Below are 27978 nucleotides of genomic sequence, written 5' to 3'. Positions count from 1 at the left end.
TGTGAAACTAAACACCTCTTTTATTCTCTCCCTTTTTCATCCCCACCCTCCCCAATTCCTTTCCTCTTTAGATTCTCCCCCTCCACCCCCTCTTTTTTTTTCTTCATGCATCCTTCTCTCCGTCGTTATTCTACAATTTTTCTTCGCGTCAAAACTATCATAGTTTTTAACACCTGACATTGGTAACATACGGCCAACTACTCTACGGCCAATGGAACAGCTGGCCTGAGTTATTCCCCCTCCTACCTTCACGGGGAGAGCATTAACACCTCATTACACGATCATTATTTGGGGAACTCTTCTTGTTAGCTATCCATTCAATACTGCCTTGGTCGCTGTTTTATTGCGTAGTTTTTTTCCCCCAAATAACTGGAAGGGGGAAAAACTAAAATGTCTGCTTCTTTTCGCCGTCTGCACTCGGTGAAACAGGGCGAAAACGCGTGCTGTGTAAGTGCCGATGAAGCCCGATCTGTTTTAAGTTGTTTCTAATCTCTCGAGACAGAAGATCTTGTTTAAACCTCCATTTAGATGCTAAAGATAGCTGATAACGGCGCGGCTTATTTCACTACTGAAAAAAAAAGCGAGAGAAGTGAAAGACGAGAGGGGTTAGAGGAACAGAGTTCATCACGGAATGTTCCAGTGTTAATTCTCGGGGATTTTTACTTCATCATATTACATTCTGCTTGTGGACAGATGAGGCTTGTGTAGAGTTTAATGGTTGATTATGTCATGCCAAGAACTCATCGTTTGGTCACTTACAGTGCGACATGAAGCTGACCACTCGATGTCGTCTGGTGTTATTTCTTTTGCTGATGGTCACCGCTTCGCTTGGTGAGGGGAATACACGGCCACTCAAGACAAAAGGTAAGGGGACATTGTCATTTTGGTTAGCTTAAGAACACGACGTGCTATATTCTTAATGTGTCAACCACGCCACATGGTACAGCCAGACACTGACCGCGTAGAAGTCAGACCACGATTTTAGTACACCCACTACACGTATTATACTGATCTTCTTTATCTCTATCCGCCTAACATAAACGGTAATAGTAACCATTACGAGGGTATTTTAACCAGTACTATACTACTAATCTATTAGCTATTTAAACACAATCATTTAACGCTGGTAGATTTTACTTCTTGCTTTTGTATGTTTCCACCTAACATTTCGTGCTTGTTGTATAAGTAGGACATGTCTAATTTAACCTGGCTGGTGTAGCTAAGTTGGTCATTAAATCACCCACTAAAGAATCCATTGTTCTTATAGTTGATATTTTTTCGAGAGAAGCCCATGCTAATCTAATTAATAACACACGCTAACAACGCTCTAGGATCAACTATAGTAGGACTGGAACTATTTGTATTCATCTCAATGTATATTTTAATACCACCCTATTTATATACCAATGTAAAACTGTATATATATATATATATATATATATATATATATATATATATATATATATACATATACAAATGTTAAACGGATGCTTTTGACTGGTGTAATGGAGGCTAAATACTAATATAATCTGTTAATTGGCAAAACATAAGGATATTTTTACAATTAGATAGTTAAAACCAGTGTCTAGTTTTTCTACATGACGAATCTTTCAGTAATCTTACATAAGAAAATGTGCTGCACTTATAGTCTATGTTCCTCTCTGGTTTGGACAGGCTTAAGAGTTTAACTTCATCTTATCGCCAAAACATACACACAGATGTAAAATGACAGTCATACTTGCTTACGTCTTAACAGTTTTTAATGAACTAGAGTTTACTAGAGGTAAATGATGTGTCTCACTAATTCTTTATTAAAAAAAATATAAAAAAACTGCCGTCATACTCGTAGACTTAAGCCGCGAGTGTGTGTGTACACAGAAGAATGAAGTTAGTGTAGACCGAGGCCACAGTCGAGTGTGTCTACGTTTGCTTTTGTTCGAATGTCAGACTTTTTACTTTTTGCATGTCATTACATGCGCGGTACACGGTACACGCTGATGCATCAGGAGAGGGGGGGGGGAGGACAAGGCAAGATATATTTTCAGCCAGACGATCTTTTTTCGACAAAATCAACATAAAAATAGAAACGGAATTACCTTTTTACTTTTAGATTTTATTTTCACCATGCTTGCCGAGAGAGGAAATTTAATCAAAGCAGCAGGGAGGCTCACATTACCGCTTCGTTTGAGGAGTCGTGTCTTATGGCACGTTAAGTGTCATGTTTTGTGGCATATACGTGTCTTGTAGCGTGATAAATAATGATTCTTACACTATGACATGTAATGAGTCGTGTATTGGTACATGAAATAAGTCTTGTATTGGGCCATTTAACGCGTTGTGTATTGGGACATGTAATGAGTTGTGTATTGGGACATGTAATGAGTTGTGTATTGGGACATGTAATGAGTCGTATTTTGTGACATGTAATGAGTTGAGTATCGTGACAATTGGACATGTAATGAGTTGAGTATTGTGACAATTGGACATGTAATGAGTCGTGTATTGTGAAATTAATGAGTCATGTATTGTAAATGCAAAAAGTCGTAAATTATACTAATAATCTGTTAAAAAAGTACACCTGTCCCATTTTCACTGCCATCAAACTTCAGTTAAATACTAGTTGAAATAAAAATTTCCTTTAGTTAAGCGTTAACGAGTTTTTATAAATTGACCTTTACATAATTTGTGTTACTTGATAAATTTAAATCCACGTGCGTCTAATGACTATAATATCGTACACAATATCTCCGTATGTAATAATATCTATCCGAAATCTTTATTTTGAAAGTTTAAACATTTTTTAAACACTTCACTTAAATAAAAAGTATAATGCCATCTATCCATACTCCTACAACATACACTAACCACTCCAAACATCTGCAGCTACTAATGCAGTAAGTTTGAGAACCACCGATACAATGGATTCGTTTCAATAAATCTTATTTCCCACGCTGTCTCCAGAGCGAACGTCGCTACGTTGTTTATAGCTCCCATACATACCGTTTTAAAAATGGGCGTTTTTTTTCCCCTCGAGCTTAGCATAAAATTTCGATCGGATTTCCCCAAGACTTCCATCTCTAGCTAGTAATTTTCTCCCCTAGTGCCCCCCTAAACACTATCATTGAGTTTTTGTTATTCCAGCATTTAAATTCACGATGAATAAGAAGTATTGATTCTAGAAGTTAGATTCCGTTACAATAGTAAATACACAAGCATATGACAGTTTTAGAATATAATATAGATTGATTAATGCTTTATTCTTGCCTCGTAACTAGACCGGTACGCGCTGTGGTTTTATGACGCCGTAGAAGCAAGCCATTGTTTGTGTAAGATTTAAACTAAAAAGAAAATCATGTTTCGGTGCATTACAGTAAACCATTACATAGGTTGATAAATATGTTTTAATCTATTTAGTAGATTCCTTTAAATAATTGTGTTGGGAGATAATGTTGTTTGGCCATTACAAACATAGCAGCTGTGATAAGTTAACATCGACGAAGTACCCCCCCCCCCCCCATCCGAGAAATGTGTGTCGAGAGTAAGGCTGAGCCGGCGCCCCTTTGCACAAAGATTGTATACACTAGGTGGGACGAAGACATCAAGAAATGATACAATAGATGAAGACATATACTTTTATTTACAGGTTATTAAGAAATCAAAACTTGTGAACAATTCGAAGGTTTCAGTCACTAAGTATTGTTATGGTGATAAGAATGCACTATGGGTTAATATTTTTTTCTCAAAGTAATTTGGCTTTTTTTTTTAACAGGAATACATTTTTACTTTCTCGTATATACAAAGTATAGAGAAAGTATTGTAATCGTGCAAAAAAAAAATCGAGATTTTTACAGATCTCGACGTTTTACACCTCACTGATACGGAAAAACATAATTTTGCAATCTTGTCCGTATGTCTGTGTGTGTGTGTGTGTCTGTGTGTCTGTGTGTCCGTGTGTAAACACGATAACTTGAGTACCGTTACAGCTAGGTTGATGAAATTGCATATATAAGTATTTTATCAAAATCGTAGATCCGTATCAACTTTTGAGCGATTTCCGATAACCGGAAGTGGTACTTTTCCTACTTTGAATTTTTCAAAAGCCTATAACTTGAGTACTATTTCAGATAGATAAATGAAATTTCACATGTAAGTAAAAGATCTAATTCTCTACCTTCTGTAAAATTTTGAGTAATTTCCGTTGACTGGAAGTAGTAATTTACGCTACTTCCGATTTCTCAAAAAACGAATGTAAATTTTAAAAGTACTAATAATATTGCGCACTATTATGCGCTTTTTTATTTGGCGTTCACTTGGTGTGCAATTAATTTGTCTACGAGATTTTATTCTATTTTTAAAACTTTAAGTATTTAAAATGGATTAAAAATCATGTCTATATACCGAGTTCCCATCCCCTGTTATTTTATATAAGAATATTCGATTACATATTTGAAGAGGGATCTAATTTTGATCTTACGGGTAAACAATTCATAGACATCGTCACATGGCAGCATTTAAACAAAGTACCGTTATAGGTATTCACAAAACTTGCCTCAAACAAAATTACCTTTGACTAGACTAGCCTCCTCAAACAAAAGTACTACTAGACCACTTTTAAACAGAGACTATATTTTGTCGCAATGTATGCATTAAAAAACATGTTTCAAGCAAAACCGTTGCACTGATTAAAAAATAAAATAAACAAGCTCATAAAACGAAATATCTTTTAGAATATACCTAATCGTTTCCCAAGGAGGTACACATTTTTCTAGACATTTGATCAATGGTTTATCATTAATGTGGACATTCTGCCGTTATAAGACAGTTCAATGTAACAATTTTGCCACATTTTATCACCTGAATTTTGTTTAGTAAGTTGTTTCATTTTCGTGGCGTGCACATCTTTAATATACCTCAATTTGATAAGATTGTATTTGTAACTCAATATCTATTATCCCTCTGTGATTGATTACATTTTTTTTCGCCTCGTATTTTTATAAGATGCTATCATTTGCGATACCCGGTAGATGAGGCTCAATAGTTAAGAACAGCAACTCATCTAGGTTTGTTTGTTCTCGGATGGAGAAATCCTATGGAAGGAAGCAGATCCAAAATGAAAAGCAGGCAGAAAAGGAGTCAACGGGCCCATAAGGCTCATAAAATTTTGACTTGAGTTGGAGGAAACCCCGTCCAAAAGTACAATTAAGAAAGAAAACGACATTGCGAAAAACATTTCTAAATGAATGCTTGTGCCAATGAAATAAGTGTTGTTTATTTAATCTTAAGATACGAACACAGCAAACACCGAAGAAACATTATTTAAAAATTATTCGATGTTGTAATAGTCAAAGCCATTGCTGACAAAGATCATCTTCCTTTAATACACATTTTAATTGCGTTTCAAATAGCCGTCGAGCTTAATAAACTCTAATGAAACTTGCCTTTCATAACGATACGTTTCTTACTTCAATAGTATGGATTTGAGCCTGTATATTATTTGCTCACTCAGGGATACGATACCCAGACAACATCGCTGTATATACTCAAGTGCCTCAAGTACACGGAACGAAAACTGACTTTCCACTCTGTTTCTGAATGTAGTACCCCCTTCTTCCAATTTGTATAGCTTAATAAAAATATTTGTAACAACACGTTCTGATATCTTGAAATTATATTGTACCTTCTTGTGACCGTTTTTTAACATCAATATGTCGATGCTTTTAACCCAACTTTCTTGTAATAAACAACGTATTTGCAAATGTATAAGTAAACATATGTGATACATCAAGTGTTCAAGCTGTTAAACATAACAATTATAGCTTAAAGAATACAGGATGCGGCAGTCTTTTCACACTTATCGATTTAAATATTGTACCCCATCTCTCCGCAGTATCAAATTTGCTAACTAGTTGAAGACCACAGGTAATAAACCACAGTTGTCACAGTTTTCTACTTTTGAGAAAAATGGGATTTTGTATTTGATATTTGAGATCCTTACTTGCTCCATTGTGGCGTGATTTTAAAATCTTAATGTTAAGGGGATCGAGGGGGTTTTACGCTTTCATATTGTAATGTGTGATAGACATACATTAGTGCTACATGAATATGGCACTAATCTTAAAAATCCCAAAAAGTTGGCATTTATGGTTTATCCCGTTTTTTTAAATGTTATTTAAATAGAAATTATGTCGGGGGAGGGGGGGGGGGGGGGGAATGCTCTACTTTTGACCCATTATGCCATCACATATAAATTTTTTTGTTTATACACGGGTTCATTAATACATGCCATAATTATACGTTTTATTTACTTAAAGCTATTTTTAAACACATATTAGTTCAACACACATAATTATCTCCGAATATTGGGGGTGTAGATATCATGTAATGTTATACGTCAACCTAAAAATGTACATTTTCCCAAACTTTAAATGATAAACCTGTTTACACTCAAATAGAATTTTTAAAAAAAAAGTTGTTTCTTTACCTCCTACTCAAATAACTAGGAATTCCCCAGGACGAAACCGAACAAAGGCAATAGTTTTTAAAAAAAAACGAAAAAAAACCCCCCTGACATTTATGTTTCATTAAAAATATAGGATCACGAGGTGCAGATATATCAAGTGATGGTTTGGAAAGTATGGAGTCGATTTCTTCCAATTACATCTGTCCTGTAAATGTGTAAAGAAGTATCGCAGAACGTTATAATCCACTCCATCCAAGCCCACACCAGACACCTGCTTACCAAATAAATAATCCTGTTATAATAGGCCTAGTCAGACTAAACAGATCCGACTGAAGTCAGAAAGATAAACAGAAAATGTTTTTTTCTCTCCGGTATTTCCGTTCATGTGAATGTAAACAACCATTCTGGTCTGTGTCTCAGGGCTAAGCAGACGACTGACCAGACCTTGGCTATTGTTTAACTTGATACTAAGATTTCACCACATCGCCTCGTGATCTTTAATGCCACCATCAAACGTGGCTATTTATTTAAACTCCGTTTTATGGCTTGAGCACCTCGCATCACCCTCGTTACTAACGTTTAGTGGAACATTGACGATGCCTGCACTTTGTCACAGGCTTTAAACAGACATCCCACCCCCTAGCTAAGAGAAGTCCTCGAGACAGTGAAACTCATTCAAGTTCCAGTTTTATAGCCACGTCTGTTTCTTATTGACTTCACGAATAATTTTTTTGCTACTGTGTTGCTTTAACGTTAAAGTTATTTTTTTCTGCGAAAGTATGGCTTCCAGAATTCATTTCAGGCACCTCTTCGAGTGACTGGGGTGGGGTGTGTTTACTCATATATACCTTAACTAGTGTTCCCCCCCCCCCCCCCCGCTGGCTTCTATTAAGCTATCCATAAGCTTGGCCCAACGATGGTAGTATTACAAAGGTGTATTTACTAAATTTAACAGCATTAAAAACAATACACGTGATCGATGTGTTAATTCTATCACAAAAAACATATTGTAAGTTCATTGATACGCCATAGTCAAACAACATCCATTGCTTTGTTGTATTTTTTTCTCAGATTTCGATCTAGTTCGGTTATCTCGAGGCTAGCGGTAAGTGTAGTGCATAATATTTGTGTTGACTTGTAAAGGAAGTCAAAAGTGTCATTCTCATCGACTTAGTAAGCAGCTTGGTTGAAAGTAAACCTGCATTCACTCCAAAAAATGTTTACAGTTACACGGGCCTTTCATAACAACGGTAAATATTTTCTTTCGACTGGACGCAAGCTTATTTTCCATCTAGCGCCACACCTCTAACGTCGACACGGTGAATAGAGGTCCGCTGATGTGAGAGATTGTTGACGTTGAAATGAGAACTGCTGGATATTGTTACCAATAATGTTTATCCAGCAGTGAGCACATGTTTACACGTCACGAGATGTTTTATCTTAACACCGGCTTTTTTTCTTCATCTAGCATGTGCCAAAATTATTTCTGCGCCTAAAAAAAGCGTATTCTATATTAAAATATTTGGCCCGAAAACAGAAAATTGTAACGTGTTTCAGACAAGCTTATGCGCACACCTATAATTCCAAAACAATCTTGCTTTGCCATGTATTCATGCACGTAGTTCTAATTATCCACAATCGACCCATAAACTTAAGATTATTTTTAAAGTCACAAACCAATATTCCGCCTTGTAGCATTTGGTACAATAGGCTAAGTGAGGAAGTGATGCTTCATGTAGATAGACAACATAGACAAACATTCATTTGCTTATTTAATTTGCCTCTTGTTAAGATACTTTGTTAGTCACTATACATGTGATACGCTGGGGATCTAAGCACAACATCCATCTTATAACCAACACGCTTCTACTAATATTTTTACTTCATATCAATTAACGTATAATATAAACTATTAGAATAAAGTAGCTTATATATCAATGGTATTCAATACAAACACTCACGAGTCTAGCTAATATTGTAGATTGACCAGCCATAGTAATTTTTAAGTAAAAGTAGTGATACCACATATTTTTTATATTTGTAAAATATTTCCTTTCTGGGGTATTAAACTGTCCAAATCGTCAGAATATACATTATTTGCTTTCAGAAATGAGGCGCTTAGATTTCAAAAACATGGTTTCAGTTTTATAATCTTTTTACATCTAAATGTAAAAACGGGGATATCAAATTGTGGGAAGTATTTTTTTTTTATTAAAATGGTACACTTCAACGGTAGTTAAAGAAAACAATGAATCCACCCTTAACAATAGCGATACTTTGTCGCCCTGCTCTCCTCTCAAACTCAGCCCAGGACTGTGAGCAAGGTACTCACACATGCCATCAAGATGCTATCTGCGTTCGCACGCGCAAGTCCTACAGATGCAAGTGTAAGCCAGGATTTAACGGTGACGGCAAAGTTTGCAAAGGTGAGTCGGTATACAAATGTTAGTCTTATTGAAATGGTAATGGCATATTTTTAAGTGACATTTTGAGTCCGCATTCCTATACAGGGCACGTCAGCCCGTTGAATCAATAATGTTTAGCATACGGCACAGTATGCTACAGCATGGCATTTATCCTTTTTTATGTAATGCTTCCCCAAGTCTTGCTAACACGCACTGCCCGCCCATATTCTCAACTGATAGCATAATATGCCATGAGTGAGTTGATGGCAGAAGCCCAGTTACCTTAATACCTTAAAACAGTTGAAAAGCAAAAAATTGAAAGTTTAAATGTTAACTCGATTACTTGAGTACCGTTTCAGTTAGGCGGACGAGATTAGTAACACGTTATAATAAACACCATTTAGATGCGCTAAAAGTAAAACAAAACAAAACCACTTTCTTTAAATTATAAATATAACACTAAAACACAGGTCGTTAAAATAATACTAATTTCACTAACGACCGGCGCCTTCACTAGCAAATTATCATGTTTAAAGAAGTTTTTTTTAGTGCATTGCAAAGCTTGTTATATAGTTGATGTTTTAGTACGATATTTAAATCGCAGTACTTATTGGTTTTGTAAGATTCCCCAATATTGAGAAAAGATGAGACAAAGATTTAATATAAAAACGTATAGAATATGAGTAAACTAGCTTACAAAATATACTTCCCCTTCAAATAAAAAATGATATTTATCTGATCTTTCTATACTTTTTTGACGGGCGATATTTTGTAAACATTAAGCGGTGTAATTCCGAGGACTTCTTTTTATTCTCCCATACAATACATAGATCTATATATTTATTGAGATGGTCTCAATTATCACCGGAAAAGAATAAACTGTCACCCACAACACACCCAAACCATACGTATAAGGTATTAAAACCAAGTTTATTTTACTTAACTGTATGTACTTTACGGATCACATTTTTTACATGTTTCTTTAAAAAAACAACAACGTGATAATGGATTGTTAATCAAACTAAATGTCTACGGTCAGCCACATCAGTTACTTTACCCCCCCCCCCCACACACACACACACTCCAAACACCACACACACCTATCTGTTCAGGATTATAAAAGCAGATAGGTGGATAATTATTGCTTTCTGTTGATTTTTATACCACATGTATAAACATAAGCTAAGATACTACTTTTTTGAAACAACGTTTTGATCCAGCTGAATACGTGTTTAAGAACTTTAGTTATTGATTGGAAGCAGAAAGTTCTTGTCATACGATAAACAAAAAGATGTATGGTTACATTTTCAGTGTACAGTAGGTTATTCAGCATTAATGATCTTCAATTGTCTCATCCGATTGCATTAGAAATTATGCATGTTAAAATAAGCATCTATGGTATACAACAAGATGGGAATCAGCACCTAAAACAGTGTCGCACAGGGTATAGATTATTCGAACAATACTTAAAAACCAGGCATCGAAGTTGCCAGCTCTAGTGATCTGTTTGCGGGCCAGCGTTCTATAGATAGACCTGCCGACCTTTACTATAAGGAAACATCTATATATATAATTCTCTACTTGGAGACCCTAGAAAACACCAAGATGTAAGCGCGCTCCCTACCACCCCCACCCCTACATGGTCTGGTGAGCTGTGGTTCACGCTAAATGTTTACAATCGTAGAGCCGGGTTTAGTGACGTCTATTAGGGTAGATAATTTAGTTTGAAACGATTTTAAACTTAAGGGAGGTAACTAAGAGGAGGCTGCTTTCACGGAGGAAGGGGGGGGGGGAGGGGTTGGGGAAAGGAGGTGGTTGGGGGGGGGGGGGGGGGGGTTATCGTCCTTAACGAGCTACTGATAGTGTTTTAAAGCAAATATTTTCAGTGGCAGCATTGGTACCGTCGAATTCACAAATTATGAATTACTGAAAACTAGAAAATAAAACAACTAAATAGCGGCGCATGATACGCCGCGGGTCGGCTCGTAGGTTATAATTCAGTTTTAACATTTTTTTAATTTGTTTTCCGTGGTGTAATTCTCTGTCGATTACAGGGCCATGGTCAAGAGGGGTTGTATGACAGAACAATAGCACTAGCAGAATTTACATCCCTGACTTTTACCGTGACAAACCAAACAAACGTCCTAGTAGCTATCAAACGTTTGATTCGGTTAGAATAGACAGTAGGCGTATTAAATTTAATAATGATCTCTTAAAGTGCTTGAATGACGCTGGAGAGATTTGCTGTCTTCTTTTTTAATAATCAAAATCGTCGATTTGGTACATGCAACATCATAACCCCTTCAGTTCTGTTTCGGATATTTTTTGGTGTTTTTTTTTTACTACTTTACTTTATTTCTTAACTTTGGATAAGATTTCTACTCTCCTTGAACAATTCTCTCAATAATAATGTTTGCTGGGGTCAAAGCCTTAGCTCACACATTACACACATCACAACTGTCGTACAACTCGAGTGTTGAACGGGGAAACTGTAATAACTGATTTTTGAGAGAAACTGTGTCGTCCAAAAGGCTATTGCTGTTTCGTTAATCAGTCTAAAACTGTATTGCTTCTCTTGTTGTTCATTTTGAAAATTGAAGAGGGAATAGTCATTATCTTTAGAAATGAACTAGATTAGAGTTTAAAATTTTATATATATATATATATATATATATATATATATATATATATATATATATATATATATATATATATATATATATAGTCCCTGTATACGAAAATGTGTGTATTACAACGCACTGTAGAACTGATAACCACTAGGCAGCCTATGTTATTTATAGTATAATACTGCGTACTATAAAGCACTGTCTTTTTCCTCGTAGATAACTACGCCGTTTGAGGCTAGATGTTTCTTTTAGGTGCGTTTTTTAGTAGGCACATGAACTAGACTGCTTAAATTTGATATTCTTACGTGGGCGACTGAAAAACAAAATAACCTTTAAAATAAATATTTGGCAAGGCGTCATATTTCTATAGATAAATCTTACCGTTTTTCTAACAACCACAAAAGCATGTGCTATAGCTCATGATTTTAAACTACATTGGAAACCACGCACAGCTTAGGAGTCGAGATGGTTTAATACTACATGTAAACGGGATCCAGACACACGCATGATGCATTAAAATGTTAAACAAATAATTACTAGCACAGCACGAGGTTTTAAAGAATCTTTTGAAACTATTTTTAAGACGCCTGTTTCCTAACAAAACATCATATTTTTTAATCCAGCTCAACATTTATAGACAAAGTTGTTATCAGTTATGGCTTGTTTGTATTTCTTTGCGTTATTCAGTAATAGTTATTCACACGATCTTTCCTTAATACAATACTGACATGACGTTGATAGACAAGGCGGCCACCAAGTAAGGGAGATAACTTTTTGGAATGTATTTCGTCTCTAAAAAAAATATTGCATTGTAAAAAGGTTATCTCTGAGCGGTACACTGGATAACCTTTGCCTTTTCTCACTAATTTAATTAAAATAGGGTTATTCAAATAAATAGGCCTATATACGATACAAACAAAAGTTATGCTGAACATATTTTTTGTAAGAGTTTTGTTTAAACAATATATATTTAATGCACCCGCAGACGCTGTTTCATTCGTATCGTAAAGATCATAGACTTGTTGGCCTATTCATAGCAGCAGTTGAGTATTTTTCATCTGCAGCAAAATAGATGCCATTGTTCTAAAAGCCGTTTATAATGCACATATTTTTTTAATCAATAAAAGACCCAATCTTCAATCTAACAACGCATTGCTGATTAAATTGTTTATCCTGGAATAGTAATAGTTATAGCAACATAATTCATAGTGTAATTACTACATACGTTTTTTAATCAATGTTTGAGATAAATTATAAATTAGCCCTAAATGAGAAGTATGTTTTATTTTATCTTTGCTTTGTTCAAAATACTCATATCAATATCTCATCATAAAAGTTTCTGGTAAAACAGTTAAGTATCCCGTTGTATGCGCCAATTATAGTTGTCAATGCGTGTTAATGTGTATAATAATAATAATATTTGAATAAAATAGTGATTTCTGAACGTCTAGGCAGCACATAGCCCAGTCTGATCTAGAGGAACTTATAGTTTTGTATAGAGGAAGACATTTTTTCACTATCATGTAATCGGAATGTAATCAAAGTATTATAAAAATAAAATCAATCTGGGGCAATGAATTTTTATGGCTACTTAATGTAAAATTCTGATGTAAAAAATTCGAGTTTGTCAATATTTTAGATACTACGTATCTTTCTGTATAGGCTGCTAACAATCGTCATGCGCACATGACAAATTTAACGTATGCATTTAAATATTTACGTTTATTATTTTCAGATGAAGACGAATGTCTTCAAGAGAATGGTGGTTGTGTACACACGTGCATGAACACACCAGGGAATTACACGTGCTTATGTAGTGACGGCTTTGTCCTCGCCCCAGATGGAAAAGATTGTACAGGTAGGTCAATGCCTGAACGACCTACAAATGCAATATTTTATATTCCATGTGTATAGATAAATACCCTATCTTAAAACAAATAAAGTAAAATTACTGTTCATCGTTCTATTTTGTTGGCTTCGTCACAAAACTTCTTTGATCCAGAATAAGCATTTAAAAAGGGAGTGTTGTTTTTATTATTTATTTTTTCAAACGATAGAAAACAAGTTATAAACTTTTACCTTTTCATTTTTACTGATACCTTATAATTTATAATCCCGAAGAGACAGTCTTTTTTGCCATACTATTTAATCGTTTTGATGGGTTACTTTAATGTGACGATAAATCTCTTACCATGAATAATGTATGTACGTTTATGTGTCATACTGGGACTACTCTACATTCCCAGACAAAAACGAATGTTTTGACAACAAGGGAGGTTGCTCTCAACAATGTGTTAACACTCTTGGGAGTTTTGAGTGCAAGTGTGCTTCGGGCTACTCACTCGATTCAGGGGGAAAGAAATGTGTTTGTGAGTAGACAATTTTTCTGTTAACTTTAACGTTAAGCTATTGTATACTAATGCCCGCGATAATTTGCTGCACTACCCACTCCTTTCTGAATCAAATCCACAGCGAACTTCATTTTTATAACAAAATAATATTATAATAGAGGCTTAATTATATAAACACAGAAACCCATGTATAGGCTTATAGTGAGCGTGAGAGAGAGCGAGAGAGAGAGAGAGAGAGAAACATGAACACAAAAAATATAACATTGTATACAGTGGCGAAGCGAGGTCGGGTGTCACCCGGTGCGGCACTTAATTGTGTCACCCCCTTTCAATTTTCGATTTGTACCCCCCCCCCCCCCCACCCTTGTCAGGATTTGTCAAATTTGCTCTTAAAAGACTTTTTAACACTCGAATTTATCACTTAATTAAGTGGAATTATCATTTGTCTATATATATTTTGCTATTTTTTGCCTTGGTGTCACCCCCCCCCCCCTAAATGGTGTCACCCGGTGCGGTCCGCACCCCCCCCCCTCCTCGCTACGCCACTGATTGTATATAACCTAACACATGTAACAACATATCACTTTATGTATCGTATTAAGCAACATTTCTACCCCCCTCCCTTCATTCACTCCAGCAGTCAATGGCCGTGTTAGATGTATCCCATATACCACTCTACCACTTCATGGTGTATGATATTTGCACAGTCGCATATGTATATGGGCTATACATCGCATACCTAAGTTTAAATCCAATTAATAATATGCAACTTTAAAATGCCTAAAAAAATTCTACTTACCAATCGAGTTTGTAGCACTTCTAAAAGCAGCCGCCTAACGCCAACTTTCGCTTTATTTTGAGCTCATACATCAGTACTTTAAACATGTTCAACTCGAATCAGTCTAATCAACTTCAATATCACTTTGTTCCTTTTCACGTGTTTCAATTGTTTTCCGTTGAGCTTGTAAAACTTCACGGGAGATCGGCCTTTTTAGTTGAACTCTTAAATTAGCATAGATTTCCATCGTGAAGCTTTGCAACAAGATACACATTTTGCACTCGTTAATTTTCACATAAAACACATACGTTGTTAAGTTAGCCCGAATTTGTGTCCGTTGACGCTAGATGCTATTCCATAGAATATAACTCGCTGATAGTTAAACACTTTTCGCTAGTAGTAATTGATATATTTTCTTACTAACAGCTAAAGAACGACGGGAAAAAAAGAAACGTAGACCTATTTCTATTATTCTATGCTTGCCGACAGGACTACGCTCAGTACAGTACCTACATGTTTTTCTTATAGTATTTCTGTTATGGTTGTAGCTCAATCGGGATTATGGTTATGATTAGGGCTAATATCAGGCTTGTGGCAAGTTTGGGCAATGTCAGTTCGGTCGGGTATCGATACCAACAAAAACAGTTCGATACAATCGAGAAATGCTGTATGGCATGGGGGGGGGGAGGGAAGAGTCATCAATAAATAACGTCTCGCTTTTTTTTTTTACCTCCTTCCCATCGTCATAAACAGCAAGACACCCACCTTCCCGTAAAATGACTTCATTCTTAAAGCTAACCCTCCACTCTCTAACCAATAGCCATTTTGTTTAGGGGTTTATTCGTCATAAATGAAATCACGATTTACCCCGTAGTCACATATCGACAAAAAAGCCAGACCCCCCACACATCCCTATAATGACGTCACACTTCAACCTATACCCCACCACCCTTTTGATTTCCTTTTAAAATATTCTTCTAAGCTGGGTTACTATTGCGTATATTAATCAATTTCTATTACAATTTAAAAAGAACAGCCTTTTAAAAACACAAAATATTTAGTTTCCTATACAACTTCGAAAAGGGTATCCCCCGCCCCCTATTCCCGCTCGTCACAAAATTCTGGCAACATCCCCACCCCCTAAGAATGTGATGTCGGTTTCGGAGACCCCTTAGTACAGTTAACAAGATATATATATATATATATATATATATATATATATATATATATATATATATATATATATATATATATATATATATATATATATATATATATATATATATATATATATATATAAACATAAATGCGAAATGACTGCAACAATTCATTTAAAAAAAATTAAAATGCAGTCACTCACGCTCACACAGGTCACCTAAATTTAAATCCACTCCCACCCTTTCCTCCCCCTAGTATTATCCTTTTACGGACTGCCTTTTTCTTATTAATCATAGATCTCTAGTACTGTTATTTTATAACCTACTTAGAATCTAGATCTAGATCTATCTCTTCATCATCAGCCTACGGGTAGAAATCTTTACTATAATGGCCTAATCTATAATTAATATATCAATTCTAGATCTATTGACTGTATATATAGTATAGAGTATAGATCTATATAGATATCTAGGTCTATAATCTATACTTGTAACTATACTAGATTTTCTAGATCTGGATAGCTAATTCGTATACTTCGCATATATATAGATTATTATAGATATCACTTAGGGTTGCCAGGTGTCCAGTTTTGAACTGGACAGTCCAGTATTTGAGCAGACTGTCCAGGATAAAATAAATATAAATACTGGACAAGTATATGAATAGTACCAGTATTTTCGGAAAAGGTATCTGGCAACCCTAACTAAACAGATCTAGACTAGAAATCTAGATCTAGTCTAGATCTGGATAGCTAATTCGTATATTAAAGGAAAATCTGTTTTTAAAAAATGGTTTCAAAGACTCACTAAGACTGCAATCGCAAGCTTTTATAAAAACTGAAAAAATAAAATTATTAAAATTCTAACTTGCCCATTTTTCTCAAAGTCAAAAGTCTCTCTAAAATGCTTTAGGTTTAGATTTCAGGATTCTATCTAGAATCTAGTCTAGATCTAGTAGATCTAGATTAGACCTAGACTAGATCTAGGCCTTAGTTAGGAATAGTTCGTCGTCTGCTGCTGCGATAAAAGAAACCCCTGAAACAGACTAGCTTGGGCCTACTTAGGCCTAACGTTGTTTGCTTTAAAGCACAAAAACTGATGACGTCATTTATTAGTAGGACTAGTCATGATAATAAATAGTTAGGGATGTGCAAGTTCTTTTGATTATTGCTTGAAAGTAGATGTATATCTACAGTTCAAATATTTAACATCTGTATCCTGAAAATAAATATTTCAAAGCACCTTATCAAGAAAACAATAATAGTTTCTAGAATCTAGATCTAGACTAGATCTAAAATTTTAGCTGCCTAACTGACCAACGCTAAAACTTCTGATCGAACTTGGATTTTTTGTGCACACCAGATTTCTCTCCCCTCTCCTCCCAAAGCTCTTAATTTTTTTTTCAGTCCATTTAGATCTAGACCAGGGGTCTCCAAACTGCGTCCCGCGATGTCCTCTCACCCGGCCCGCGGAGATCTTTTTGTCCACGGAAAAAAACGTTTTTTGGTGATGGCCGAGGAACTTTGCCCAGAAAAATTAAAGACATTCCTGGAAGAAACTGGCCCCCGAACTGAAATTTGATAGTTAATGCGGCCCTCGGACTGAAAAGTTTGGAGACCCCTGATCTAGACCAAGAAACCGGATCTAATGAAATTCAGAACGACACTTGACCATTCACTGAGAAAGAAGTTGTGTCGATTTAGCATCTTGAACAATTCTTATAGGCACTTGGGCGTAATCTGGTTTTCAAGCAAGAAAGGGAGAAATGACGGGGAGAAGGGTGGGGGGGGGGGGGGAGGAGTGTGTCAAAAACTAAAACAGGCACCAACATATTTCAGTTGTGTTTATATATATAGATACACACACGCATATATATATATATGCAGGTTAACTAACCCATGTTCACCCCCTTCCCCCTAATCACCCCCTAAATAAATTCTTGTCTATGTATAGGAGAGAGGTTGATTCCTGAATTTTTTTAATGATTTAGTAAATTGAAATTTGAGCAGCAATGAAAATGAGAAATGTTTTTTTTTTAAATGTCTGGTATTCTAACTGCTAAGTTTGTTATTCTAAGTTGTTATTCTTAATCAACTAAATGCTAAGTTTGTCTGTTATTCTAAGTGCTAAGTTTGTTATTCTAAATGCTAAGTTTGTCTGTTATTCCAAGTGTTTTTCCCTCCTCAACAGTTGGGGAGTGGTGTAACATCAAACATGGCTGTGATCATGGCTGTAGACCAGCCACCGTAGGTAACAAGGTGGAATGTTACTGCAGAACAGGATATTATTTACATTCCGATGGAAAAAGATGTTTGCGTGAGTAGTAAAATAACACTTTTTGTCGGATGACTAGATCAACTTGGTTTCACAGTTAAGCTGTGGGCCAATTTTATCATTTGTAAAAAATAGCCCACTTCTGATTGCTCTATAGACCTGAAATTTGGCATGCATGCTACTTTCGCCTAACAATTTCAGATGCAATCATAAAAACTAGCAATTAGAGACCGTAATTAGCTTAATTTAATTACGCCCCAAGGACCATAAAATTGAGGACATGATTTCTAAAGATACCGACAAGACTGGAGGCTTATCGACACAGTTACTTCGGCCCCAATCGATGTGAGCGCGCTGGCCGTGATCGTATAGTGGTTAGTACTTCTCGTTGTGGCCGCGACAACCCAGGTTCGAATCCTGGTCGCTCAAGATTTTTTTAGTCCGTGTATTTATAAACACTTAGTCAATTCATACTTAATCAAGTCATTAGATAAAGTAGAAAATAAACTATATAAAAAACTTTTTTAAAAACCACGTTTTTCATGTGTAGCAACGGACTAAAAAGGAGAAAATAAAATACTTAAAAAAAACTTTTTAAAAAACCACGTTTTTCTTGTGGACTAAAAAGTAGAAAATAACTATTTACATACATTTGATGACAAAAAACGTGGGTCGGGCAGATGGGTCGGGAAATTTGATGGTGAACGTACCCACGTTTTTTGTCATCAAATGTATGTAAATAGTTATTTTCTACTTTTTAGTCCACAAGAAAAACGTGGTTTTTTAAAAAGTTTTTTTTAAGTATTTTATTAAAAAGTAAAAAGTACCCTTTCAGACACTAAGAATAGGATCTGTATATCTTAATAAAATAAACATGACGTTTTAAAGAATGATGTTTTGTGACATTGTGTTTATAGGAAGTTGTGAACTAGGAAATGGAGGCTGTCAACACAAATGTAACAATACAAAAGACGGCCCAGTTTGCTCTTGTGCTCCAAGATACATCTTAAATCCAGATGCTAAAACCTGCACAGGTTAGATTTATTTAAACAAGACTAAATCATAGCAGTTAGTGTAGTGGTGGCCAACACTCCTTATTAACCATTCACAAATATTAATGAGTATTTCCCAAAATAAAATATTTACTATTTATTAAAATGGTGCTAGATCTATACATTCACAAATTACTAAATTGTATTGAATTTATTGGTAATGTGAAATTTCAAATAGTACCAAAATTATTTAAATTGCTATCTATTAGGTTGCAACTTTAACAAGCTTTGATCACTAAAATATTAATTTAATCACTTTGATAACTCCTGAAAATTATTTTGTTGTTTTGTCTTCTAAGCACTTTGATACTACTTTGAAATATTCAATCTATTTTTTATATAAATTGTATAAATACGGATTCTTACTTAAATCTAACAGAATATTCAATGTTTTATTCCTTTTATTAAAATGAACTTTTTAAACACGCTTAGGCACATATTATTAAAGATGATATTCATAAAACAATTAATTTTAAAAGTTTTTTTTTAATTTGAAAACAGAAAATGTATGATGCTAAAAATATTGTGTCCAACTAAGATTAAGATTTAGTACTCACACATTTGAGAGAAATGAATAGGCCTACACCAGAAACAAAATCATTATAAGGAAAGGCACACAATTACTGTGGAAACAGAACACTTTGTCATGAAGGATCTTTAAAGACTGGCATATAATCAGATCTACAAGAGGAAGCTTTAAGAAAAATGAAACTGAGTGTGCCAAACCAAGCCAGACTTTCACAATTTCCAATCTGTTTGCAGCTTCCTGCTCAGTAAATAATGGTGGCTGTGAAAGAAAATGTCTGGATACTTATCTTGGACCTAATTGCTCATGTCCAGAAGGTTTTAAGCTTCACCAAGATGGACGATCTTGCATAGGTGAGAAATTCACTTGTTCAACATTTAGTGGTGACCGGCTCATCACTCAGATACTGTCAACAGTCACATATTAGTTATACATTTTAATCTCCTAAGTATCCAGTACGTTAATGAAATGAGGGTGGTTGGTCACCACTGCTTTAAAAATTTTAGTTAGTATTTTATATATATTTCTTGTTGTCTAAGGCCTGACTTTTCAACTATCATGAGTTACATGTTTGTTATTCATTTTTACATATATGGAATGAACATTTTGGAATAATAAATTGAACAGTTAGTTGGATCCCATGGCATCGCTTCATTCATAAGCTGCCACAGCTGCTAAATTAGCTGCATCAAGATTCATACATTCATGGAAATAAAGGAAATGAAACCTGAAACAAGCATACAGTCCACCCACCTCACCTTAGCTAGCTACACCCCTATATGGGATATTATAGCTTAAATATTTTCTCTTAAAAAATTTATATATTTTAAAAATATGCTATCATTTAGATGTGGATGAATGTGAAAAAAAGACCGATGGTTGTTCTCACATGTGTGAAAATATAAAAGGAAGCTTTGAATGTGTTTGCCCTCCTGGCTACAAAGTCAGCTCAGATTACAAAACCTGTGTAGGTAAGAAACATTCTGTTTTCTTGATGAGGTAGCTATAGTCACCATTGCTTCTGTATCAGTGTCAACAACAACAAAACTAAAAGTGTATGATTAGTTTTGAATAATACAATGCTAAATCTAACTCTGTATTTGATATAATTCATTCAACAGATATTGATGAGTGCATTATGCCTTTAACCTGTGATCATAAGTGTGAAAATTTGCCAGGATCTTTCCAGTGCCATTGTAAAGAAGGTTATCAGCTATATGGCCAAACACACTGTGCAGGTAACATGCCAACAGATTTTCTTGAAAACTTTGTTTTACAAAACAACCAAGTAATAGCAACTTTTTGAAAAAATGTTTTCAGTTCTAGCAATAAGAGTTGAGCTACATAGGCCTACTCTTATTTGTAACATTATCCCTAATGAAACTAAACAAATATGGATCATTGAAATATTATTTTGTTTTGTCTTGTCCATAAATTCATTTTTCTTTTCATAATCCAATTTTTGTCCAGACATCAATGAATGTGCTGTTAGAAATGGCAACTGTGCTCATACATGTGAAAACACTAATGGTAGCTACACCTGCTCATGCAATGCAGGTTACAAGCTGCATCAAAATAAACACGACTGTATAGGTAGGTTTTACCTTGTTAAATAGGCTCTATATGATGTTTATATTATGTGATCACTCTCTAAATAACATTATAATAACTTACTGTGTTACCATATATAGCCTTTAAAAAAATTGTTTTAATAAAATGTTATAGAACATTTATTTTACTACATCAGGAATGTTTTTATTTCTTTTCAAATACATGTGTTTAAAGATTTTTCATGCTGCTTTTGAAAAGAATCAAATAAAATAACTAGGTATTAATTAAAATGAATTTCAACAGTCTTACATTTTTCTTTCAACCAGATAGCAAACAGTGTTTAACCTTGCTTCAACAACCCAACTCAGACCTAACTTGTGTTCATGTGGCCCCTAAGGAACAACACTGTGTGATGACATGTGCTGATAATGCTTACCTTATCAGTGAGCATGGAGTCTTGAATGCCACATCATTATCTTTTAGGTGTGGCCCAAGTTCTAATTATAAATGGACAAACTTAGAAGAAGGAAAACTACCTAAGTGTTCTAGTATGTACTGAGCCTTATACTTTTTGCCCATTTTAAATTATAAAATACTTTCAAGTATTCATGAAGTAATAGGTGATTTAGTTATGGCTATACCTCCCCCTTACATCATGTTGGATATAATCAACATTTTTCCTTAAGAAAACTTGAGAAATAATGAATGGAGCACGATGTGGGTGTCTATGCAGGGATGTGTTGGGGGCTGTAAATGTTCTCTCCCCTAACTCCCCCATAAACCATAAAAATGACATGTTTCACATTGAGTTAAGCTATTGGTCAGAGTGTTGATTTCATTGCTTTGAGTTTCAAAACAATGTTTATCATAATGCACAATATTCTGTCCTAAAAGTTGATATGTAATATAAAAATATATAACCACTCCTTGACAAATTCCTACCTCAAATATCCCACACGCACATGTATCATAGCTGTCCTTATCTTTATAAAAACAATCGGTTTGAAAAAGGAATTTTCATAGTATTTCATATCCATAACATGGCAGATAATATCAGCTTTGCGAATTTTTATTTATTTCAGAAAAAGTAACAGCTCCAAGTTATACAAAAAAAGCTTCTTTTGTATTTATTCGAGATACATGTGACATCAAATTACAGGAGGTAGATATCATGAAAAAGAATTTATCAGACACTTTCAATTGTGAGTAGAAGTCGTATTTTTATTTCAAAATAGACATTAGCAGGGCTAGATATGAAAACACATTTTAGGTTGTAGCTTACCAAGCATGAAAAGGGTATTCTGAAAATCAATAAGAAACTTTCACTTTTTTAAAATCAGACTTTCTAAATATTTTTGCAGCAGACAAGTTTAAATGCAGCAACAGTTGTCAAATAAATACATTAGATCTTATGTGTGGATCCAAAAGAAAAAAATACAGACAAATGGTTAGAAAAAGTCGTAAATATTTGATAACAGCTGAATTTGAACTGCAGATGAATCCAAAACCATTAACTGGTATGTAAATTTTTAACTCTAAAAGTTGGAACTATCTAAAAGGGCTTTAATGTAAAGAAAAAAAAGAATATTTATCACTTTTCTACAATACATTCCATTTAAAGAATTGTGCTAGGAACAAAATGGTTTACAATAATTTTTAAAAATGTTAGCTTAGTGAAGCCGCTTGTTCCACATTTATTGCAATTACACTAAATGGTTTGGAAGCAGAGACTTTGGCAGAATTCACACTGTTTTTTAAAATATACAATGTTTATTATCAAAATCTTTGTAGGCTTAAGTGGTGGTGACTACTATAATAAAGAAGATAACATTTTTGTTTTTATTTTATTTTACAGATGGTTGTGATGTTGTATGCAGGTCTAAAAGAACACTGAGACGATTTAACAGAACACTGAAAAAAGCTAGACAAATATTCAAAAGAAATAAAATTTCACTTAGGTAATTCATTTGACTTTTTAACTTATTTTTAAAAAAAAACCTTTATTACTTTTAAAAATTTAACTTCTTGCAGTTAAAAACACAAACCTCGTGTTAATTAAGATCTGATTTTCTATTTGAACCAACTTTCAAAGTGGACTTAACTAGTAATTACCCCATGAACTTATTTTCAATAAAAACACCCTGGACACATAATATTTTCCAATATAATTTTTTCTAAATAAAAGATTTTTTTTTCTCATTTGAAATAAATTTCAAAACAAAATTATTATCATATTTTTATTTAATTCAAATTTAATATTTAAAATAAATGTAACAGTTTGAAAATAATTATACATTTTGTTTATATGTCAATAGATATCAAAATGAAGACTACAAGCCTATAAAAAAAAGCTTCAAGCCAGAAAATAAAACTGAAGTATTATGTCTAGAAGGATCACAACTAATAAACAATACATGCAGTAGGTGAATTTTTTCTTCTAATGTTAAGTCCTCATCCATCTCACTTCATCATATTATGTGAACTCTTAAAACTGGAAGTTAATAGAAACTAATTATTTTTAAGCCATTCTAAAAAACATTTATTATAAACAGTTGGCTGTTCTTTTGGAACATTTTATGACTCGGAAAAGAAGAAATGTCAGCCTTGTCCACGAGGTACTTATCAGGATAAAGAAGCTCAAACAACATGTAAGGAATGTCCAAACAGAAAGCCTGGATCAGGAATTGAAGGTGCAACTGTGAAAGAACAATGTGATGGTAGGCAAATTTTGATCTTTTTTTTGAATGGGTCAAATCCCAAGAAAAGTTTGATTACTATGTTAAAATCAAAAGATTGGAGATTGGCAATGGTATCCATTCAGGCAGGACTCAGCTGATTAAAAAAAAACTCAGACTACACATTTTTTATTTTTCCTGAAAAATAATTTATTTATAATATATTTAAAACAAGTTATTAAAATTAATAATTTTAAATCTAGTGTTCAGTAATTTTTTGAGAAAACTTTTAAGCCTATTCTCTTTTTTTTTTGTGTGATCAATTTCCTGTTAATACAGAATACATGTTTGGGTTTAAAAAAAAAAATTAAAATTTTTTAACACTAGAGCTCTGTGACCCTGGGACTTACTCAGCTTCAGGAAGAAAACCATGTTTAGCCTGTGGCATCGGAACATATCAGCCCAGTTATGGAAGAATCTCTTGTTTGCCATGTGGCGCAGAGTTTCGTACCAAGAATACAGGCAGTACAGGATTCCAAGACTGCCTAGCCCGAGGTTTCTATAATCAATACATTAACTTTATATTTAGAAATCAAAATTCACTTTTGTAAAAATTTACTTAGAATTCTCTAAATTAAAAAATTTCCAGTAGCTTTGTAAATTACGTTTGTGAAATACTAATCTCTCTTATGAAGGGATAACACGGTCAGCGCTATACAGAAAGAAGATTTTTTTTTACAAAAAGTAATACGTTTGTTCCTGTAAGTAGTTAATGATGCTTTAAAACACAGATATTAAATTTTGAAGCTTTACTTTTAATATTTTGTTTGTTCAGTGGTGTGTGAAGCTGGTTATTTCTACAACACAACAACTCACTCCTGCTCCATCTGTCCACGGGGCTCATACCAGCCTCAGCAAGGACAAGACTTCTGTTATTTATGTCCTGGAAAAACAATGACAGATTTTGAAGGTTCTAAGTTACAAGATGATTGTAAAGGTGGGATGTTGAAATTTGTAGTGGCTCTTGCTGAAAAAAAGTTAATAAACCCAGTTTACACAGTCTCGGAAGATATTTTTTACAAGTGTAACTAGTATTGTCTTATTATTTGTGACCTTCTTAGAATGTAATGAATAATAATTATAGATTACAAGGATTATTTGACAAAACAACAAAATCTGTTAATAAATTTAATGATTGTCAATTGCAGATCGGCTTTGTGGCCATCACATCACTGATTTCTATGGTGTTCTTGAGACTCCTAACTATCCTGGCAACTATCCAGTAAATGTGGAATGTGTGTGGAAGATTAAACCTGAAAGTAAACGAAGCATCCTCATCATCATTCCAAAGATTGAACTGCCAGAGCAACATGTGACTGGTGGAGTCGAATGTGGAGACTCCATCATTATGAGGAAATCAAGTAAGGAACAAAGAATATTTATGTGTGACTGTGTGTGTATGTATGTATATATATATATATATATATATATATATATATATATATATATATATATATATATATATATATATATATATATATATATATATATATATATATATATATATATATATATATATATATATATATATATATATATATATATATATATATATATATATATATATATATATATATATATATAAAATATGTTAACACTGATTCCTTGTATGGTGAAAACAGATTGAATGGCAATTAAACTGCCTGTGTCACGAGTTAAAAGTTTCTATCATAAATATACTCATACCTTGATATTTTGATTATCTTTAACCCTATTAAACTTCTAAAAACATAATCCCTTCTTTTTTTAAAAAAGAAAACCATCATAGTAAATACACATTTCAAGCTTGTGATCCACGCAAAAGGCCAATAGCATTTACAGCCAAATCTAAAAAACTATGGATTCAGTTCAAATCAGATGGTAACCATACAGCACAAGGCTTCTCAATCCCATTCGTTTTTTATGATGGTAGGAATTTTTTTTTTAAATTTCTTTAAATAAGTTTAAGCAAAAATATGGAGGAATTTAAAAAATTAGGCAATAAACGTTTTCCTAAAAAGAGCTAAACATTTTTTCCCAGCTGACTACCAAACTCTTATTGATGACATTGTAAAGGATGGTCGACTTTATAGTACTAACCAACATCAGCAAATATTCAAGGTACAATATTTTTTTAAAGTTTCAACACTAAAAATTTAATGTTTTCAGTAATCCGCTATAGTAGCAGCAACAGTATATTACTATTATTATTGTTAAAAAGTTGCACTTTTCTAATAATTAAAATGTGATATGTATACCGTAATAGCCTACTAACTGTGGTGAATCTATTCTCCCCAGGACCGCCAGTTGTTAACTGCACTACTAGAAGTTATAGCTTCACCATACAATTACTTGAAGTATGCCAATGTCTCTCACACAATGTTTCCACCATCCTTCTTTAAACTCCTGACCCCTAAAGTCAGGAAGTTTTTTCAGACTTAAAGGTTTGACTTTACAAGGTTTCTTAAACATTTAATAGAAAGTAGTTGGATGTTTGCAAAATAGGCCAGTGTGTACATTTATTTAGAAAATATAATAGAAAAATATAAATATATATTTTGTTTTTTAAAATGATAAAAATATTTTTTATATAGATTTATATATTTTACGCACTTAGCTATTTTATTCTGTCAAAGATTAAAAAAGTTTCTGGTTTAAATTTGAAATGATATTACCAATAATATATTTTCTTTTTTTTACTTTCTCGTATATACGTAGTATAGAGAAAGTATTGTAATCGTGCAAAAAAAAAAAATCGAGATTTTTACAAATCTCGACGTTTTACACCTCACTGATACGGAAAAACATAATTTTGCAATCTTGTCCGTATGTCTGTGTGTGTGTGTGTCTGTCTGTCTGTCTGTCTGTCCGTGTGTAAACACGATAACTTGAGTACCGTTACAGCTAGGTTGATGAAATTTCATATATAAGTATTTTATCAAAATCGTAGATCCGTATCAACTTTTGAGCGATTTCCGATAACCGGAAGTGGTACTTTTCCTACTTTGAATTTTTCAAAAGCCTATAACTTGAGTACTATTTCAGATAGATAAATGAAATTTCACATGTAAGTAAAAGATCTAATTCTCTACCTTCTGTTAAATTTTGAGTAATTTCCGTTGACTGGAAGTAGTAATTTACGCTACTTCCGATTTCTCAAAAAACTAATGTAAATTTTTAAAGTACTAATAATATTGCGCACTATTATACGCGTTTTTATTCGGCGTTTGCTTGGTGCGCAATGTTTTTTTTATGAGATTCTATTCTATTTTTAAAAGTTTAAGTATTTAAAATGGATTAAAAATCATAACTATATCCCCAGTTACCATCCCCTGTTGTTTTATATAAGAATATTCGAGAAAGTTTAGGGGAGATCACTACCGGTTTATTTAAAACAAAATATTGCATAATGATGCCATTATAAAAGGGTAAACATTGATAGTTATATGTATTTGAACTGTTGTTATTTTTTTTAAATACAATTTACTGGTGAACTGTGAAAGTATTGAATGATTGCTTTTTATCAATTGATATGTAGTTTTTATTAACAAAAGGATACATTTTATTGTTTTTAGTGTAATATGATAAAAGCTTTGTGAAAATAGTAATAAAATAAAAATTGTGTGTTGGAAAAATCTGAAGTGAAAATGAAAAATACATTTTAGTTGACAATATAAATGAAAAGAGAACAGGAAAGAATGAATGTTGTGCAGTGGCTGTGAATGTGAGTTAGTTATACCTGAAACAGGTGTGCTGCTTGTATTTGAAACAGGTGCAGCTGTTTCACAATACCTTTTATTCAAAGGTTACAGGAAGGACATCAAGAGTAAAAATAATACAAAAGACCCTTTGTTTTTATGTATTCATTTGCATAATTCTAATTTTTATGACCTTTATTGTGATCTATATTCCACTTGATAATTCAATTGTATCACATAATGTGGTAAAAGAATTGTTGACTTTTTCAGACTATCACTAAATGTAACAAGTATAATGGTGAAGTGAGCCATAGAATGTACATAGCCAAAAATTAACATATGCCAGAGCTGAGGTGCTTTAGTTACATAAACTTAATACAGTTGC

The 27978-nt window shown here is 33.7% G+C and overlaps 1 protein-coding gene across 3 annotated transcripts; it reads left to right on the top strand.

Annotated features, from left to right (window-relative positions):
* Positions 1 to 293: 293 nt before the first annotated feature.
* Positions 294 to 26582, top strand: LOC131937460 (signal peptide, CUB and EGF-like domain-containing protein 2). 3 transcript variants are annotated; one of them, XM_059294915.1, is made up of 22 exons: positions 294 to 864; positions 8767 to 8886; positions 13228 to 13350; positions 13739 to 13861; positions 17969 to 18094; positions 18970 to 19086; positions 19867 to 19983; positions 20479 to 20601; positions 20752 to 20868; positions 21101 to 21223; positions 21508 to 21729; positions 22264 to 22383; positions 22543 to 22698; positions 23037 to 23139; positions 23497 to 23600; positions 23734 to 23898; positions 24244 to 24411; positions 24692 to 24853; positions 25065 to 25277; positions 25672 to 25824; positions 25937 to 26016; positions 26194 to 26582. In XM_059294915.1, the coding sequence occupies exons 1-22, from the start codon at positions 768 to 770 to the stop codon at positions 26335 to 26337; spliced, it is 2976 nt and encodes a 991-aa protein (XP_059150898.1). In that variant the 5' UTR covers positions 294 to 767; the 3' UTR covers positions 26338 to 26582. The 3 variants fall into 3 exon arrangements, with proteins under 3 accessions (XP_059150898.1, XP_059150900.1, XP_059150899.1); XM_059294917.1 differs by lacking the exon at positions 8767 to 8886; XM_059294916.1 differs by lacking the exon at positions 19867 to 19983.
* Positions 26583 to 27978: the final 1396 nt, after the last annotated feature.

This window comes from Physella acuta, unplaced genomic scaffold, assembly GCF_028476545.2.
Source record: "Physella acuta isolate Inbredline_101_S28 unplaced genomic scaffold, ASM2847654v3 ptg000210l, whole genome shotgun sequence".
NCBI lineage: Eukaryota > Metazoa > Mollusca > Gastropoda > Physidae > Physella > Physella acuta.
The sequence above is the reverse complement of the archived record's forward strand: the minus strand, read 5'-3'. Positions and strand labels throughout refer to the sequence as shown.

Coding starts and splice junctions, on each gene's coding strand:
- LOC131937460 (XM_059294915.1), top strand. CDS start 768: ATGAAGCTGACCACTCGATGTCGTCTGGTGTTATTTCTTTTGCTGATG. Junction 18,095..18,969: donor CGATGGAAAAAGATGTTTGC/GTGAGTAGTAAA, acceptor TTGTGTTTATAG/GAAGTTGTGAACTAGGAAAT. Junction 23,140..23,496: donor AGAAATAAAATTTCACTTAG/GTAATTCATTTG, acceptor ATATGTCAATAG/ATATCAAAATGAAGACTACA.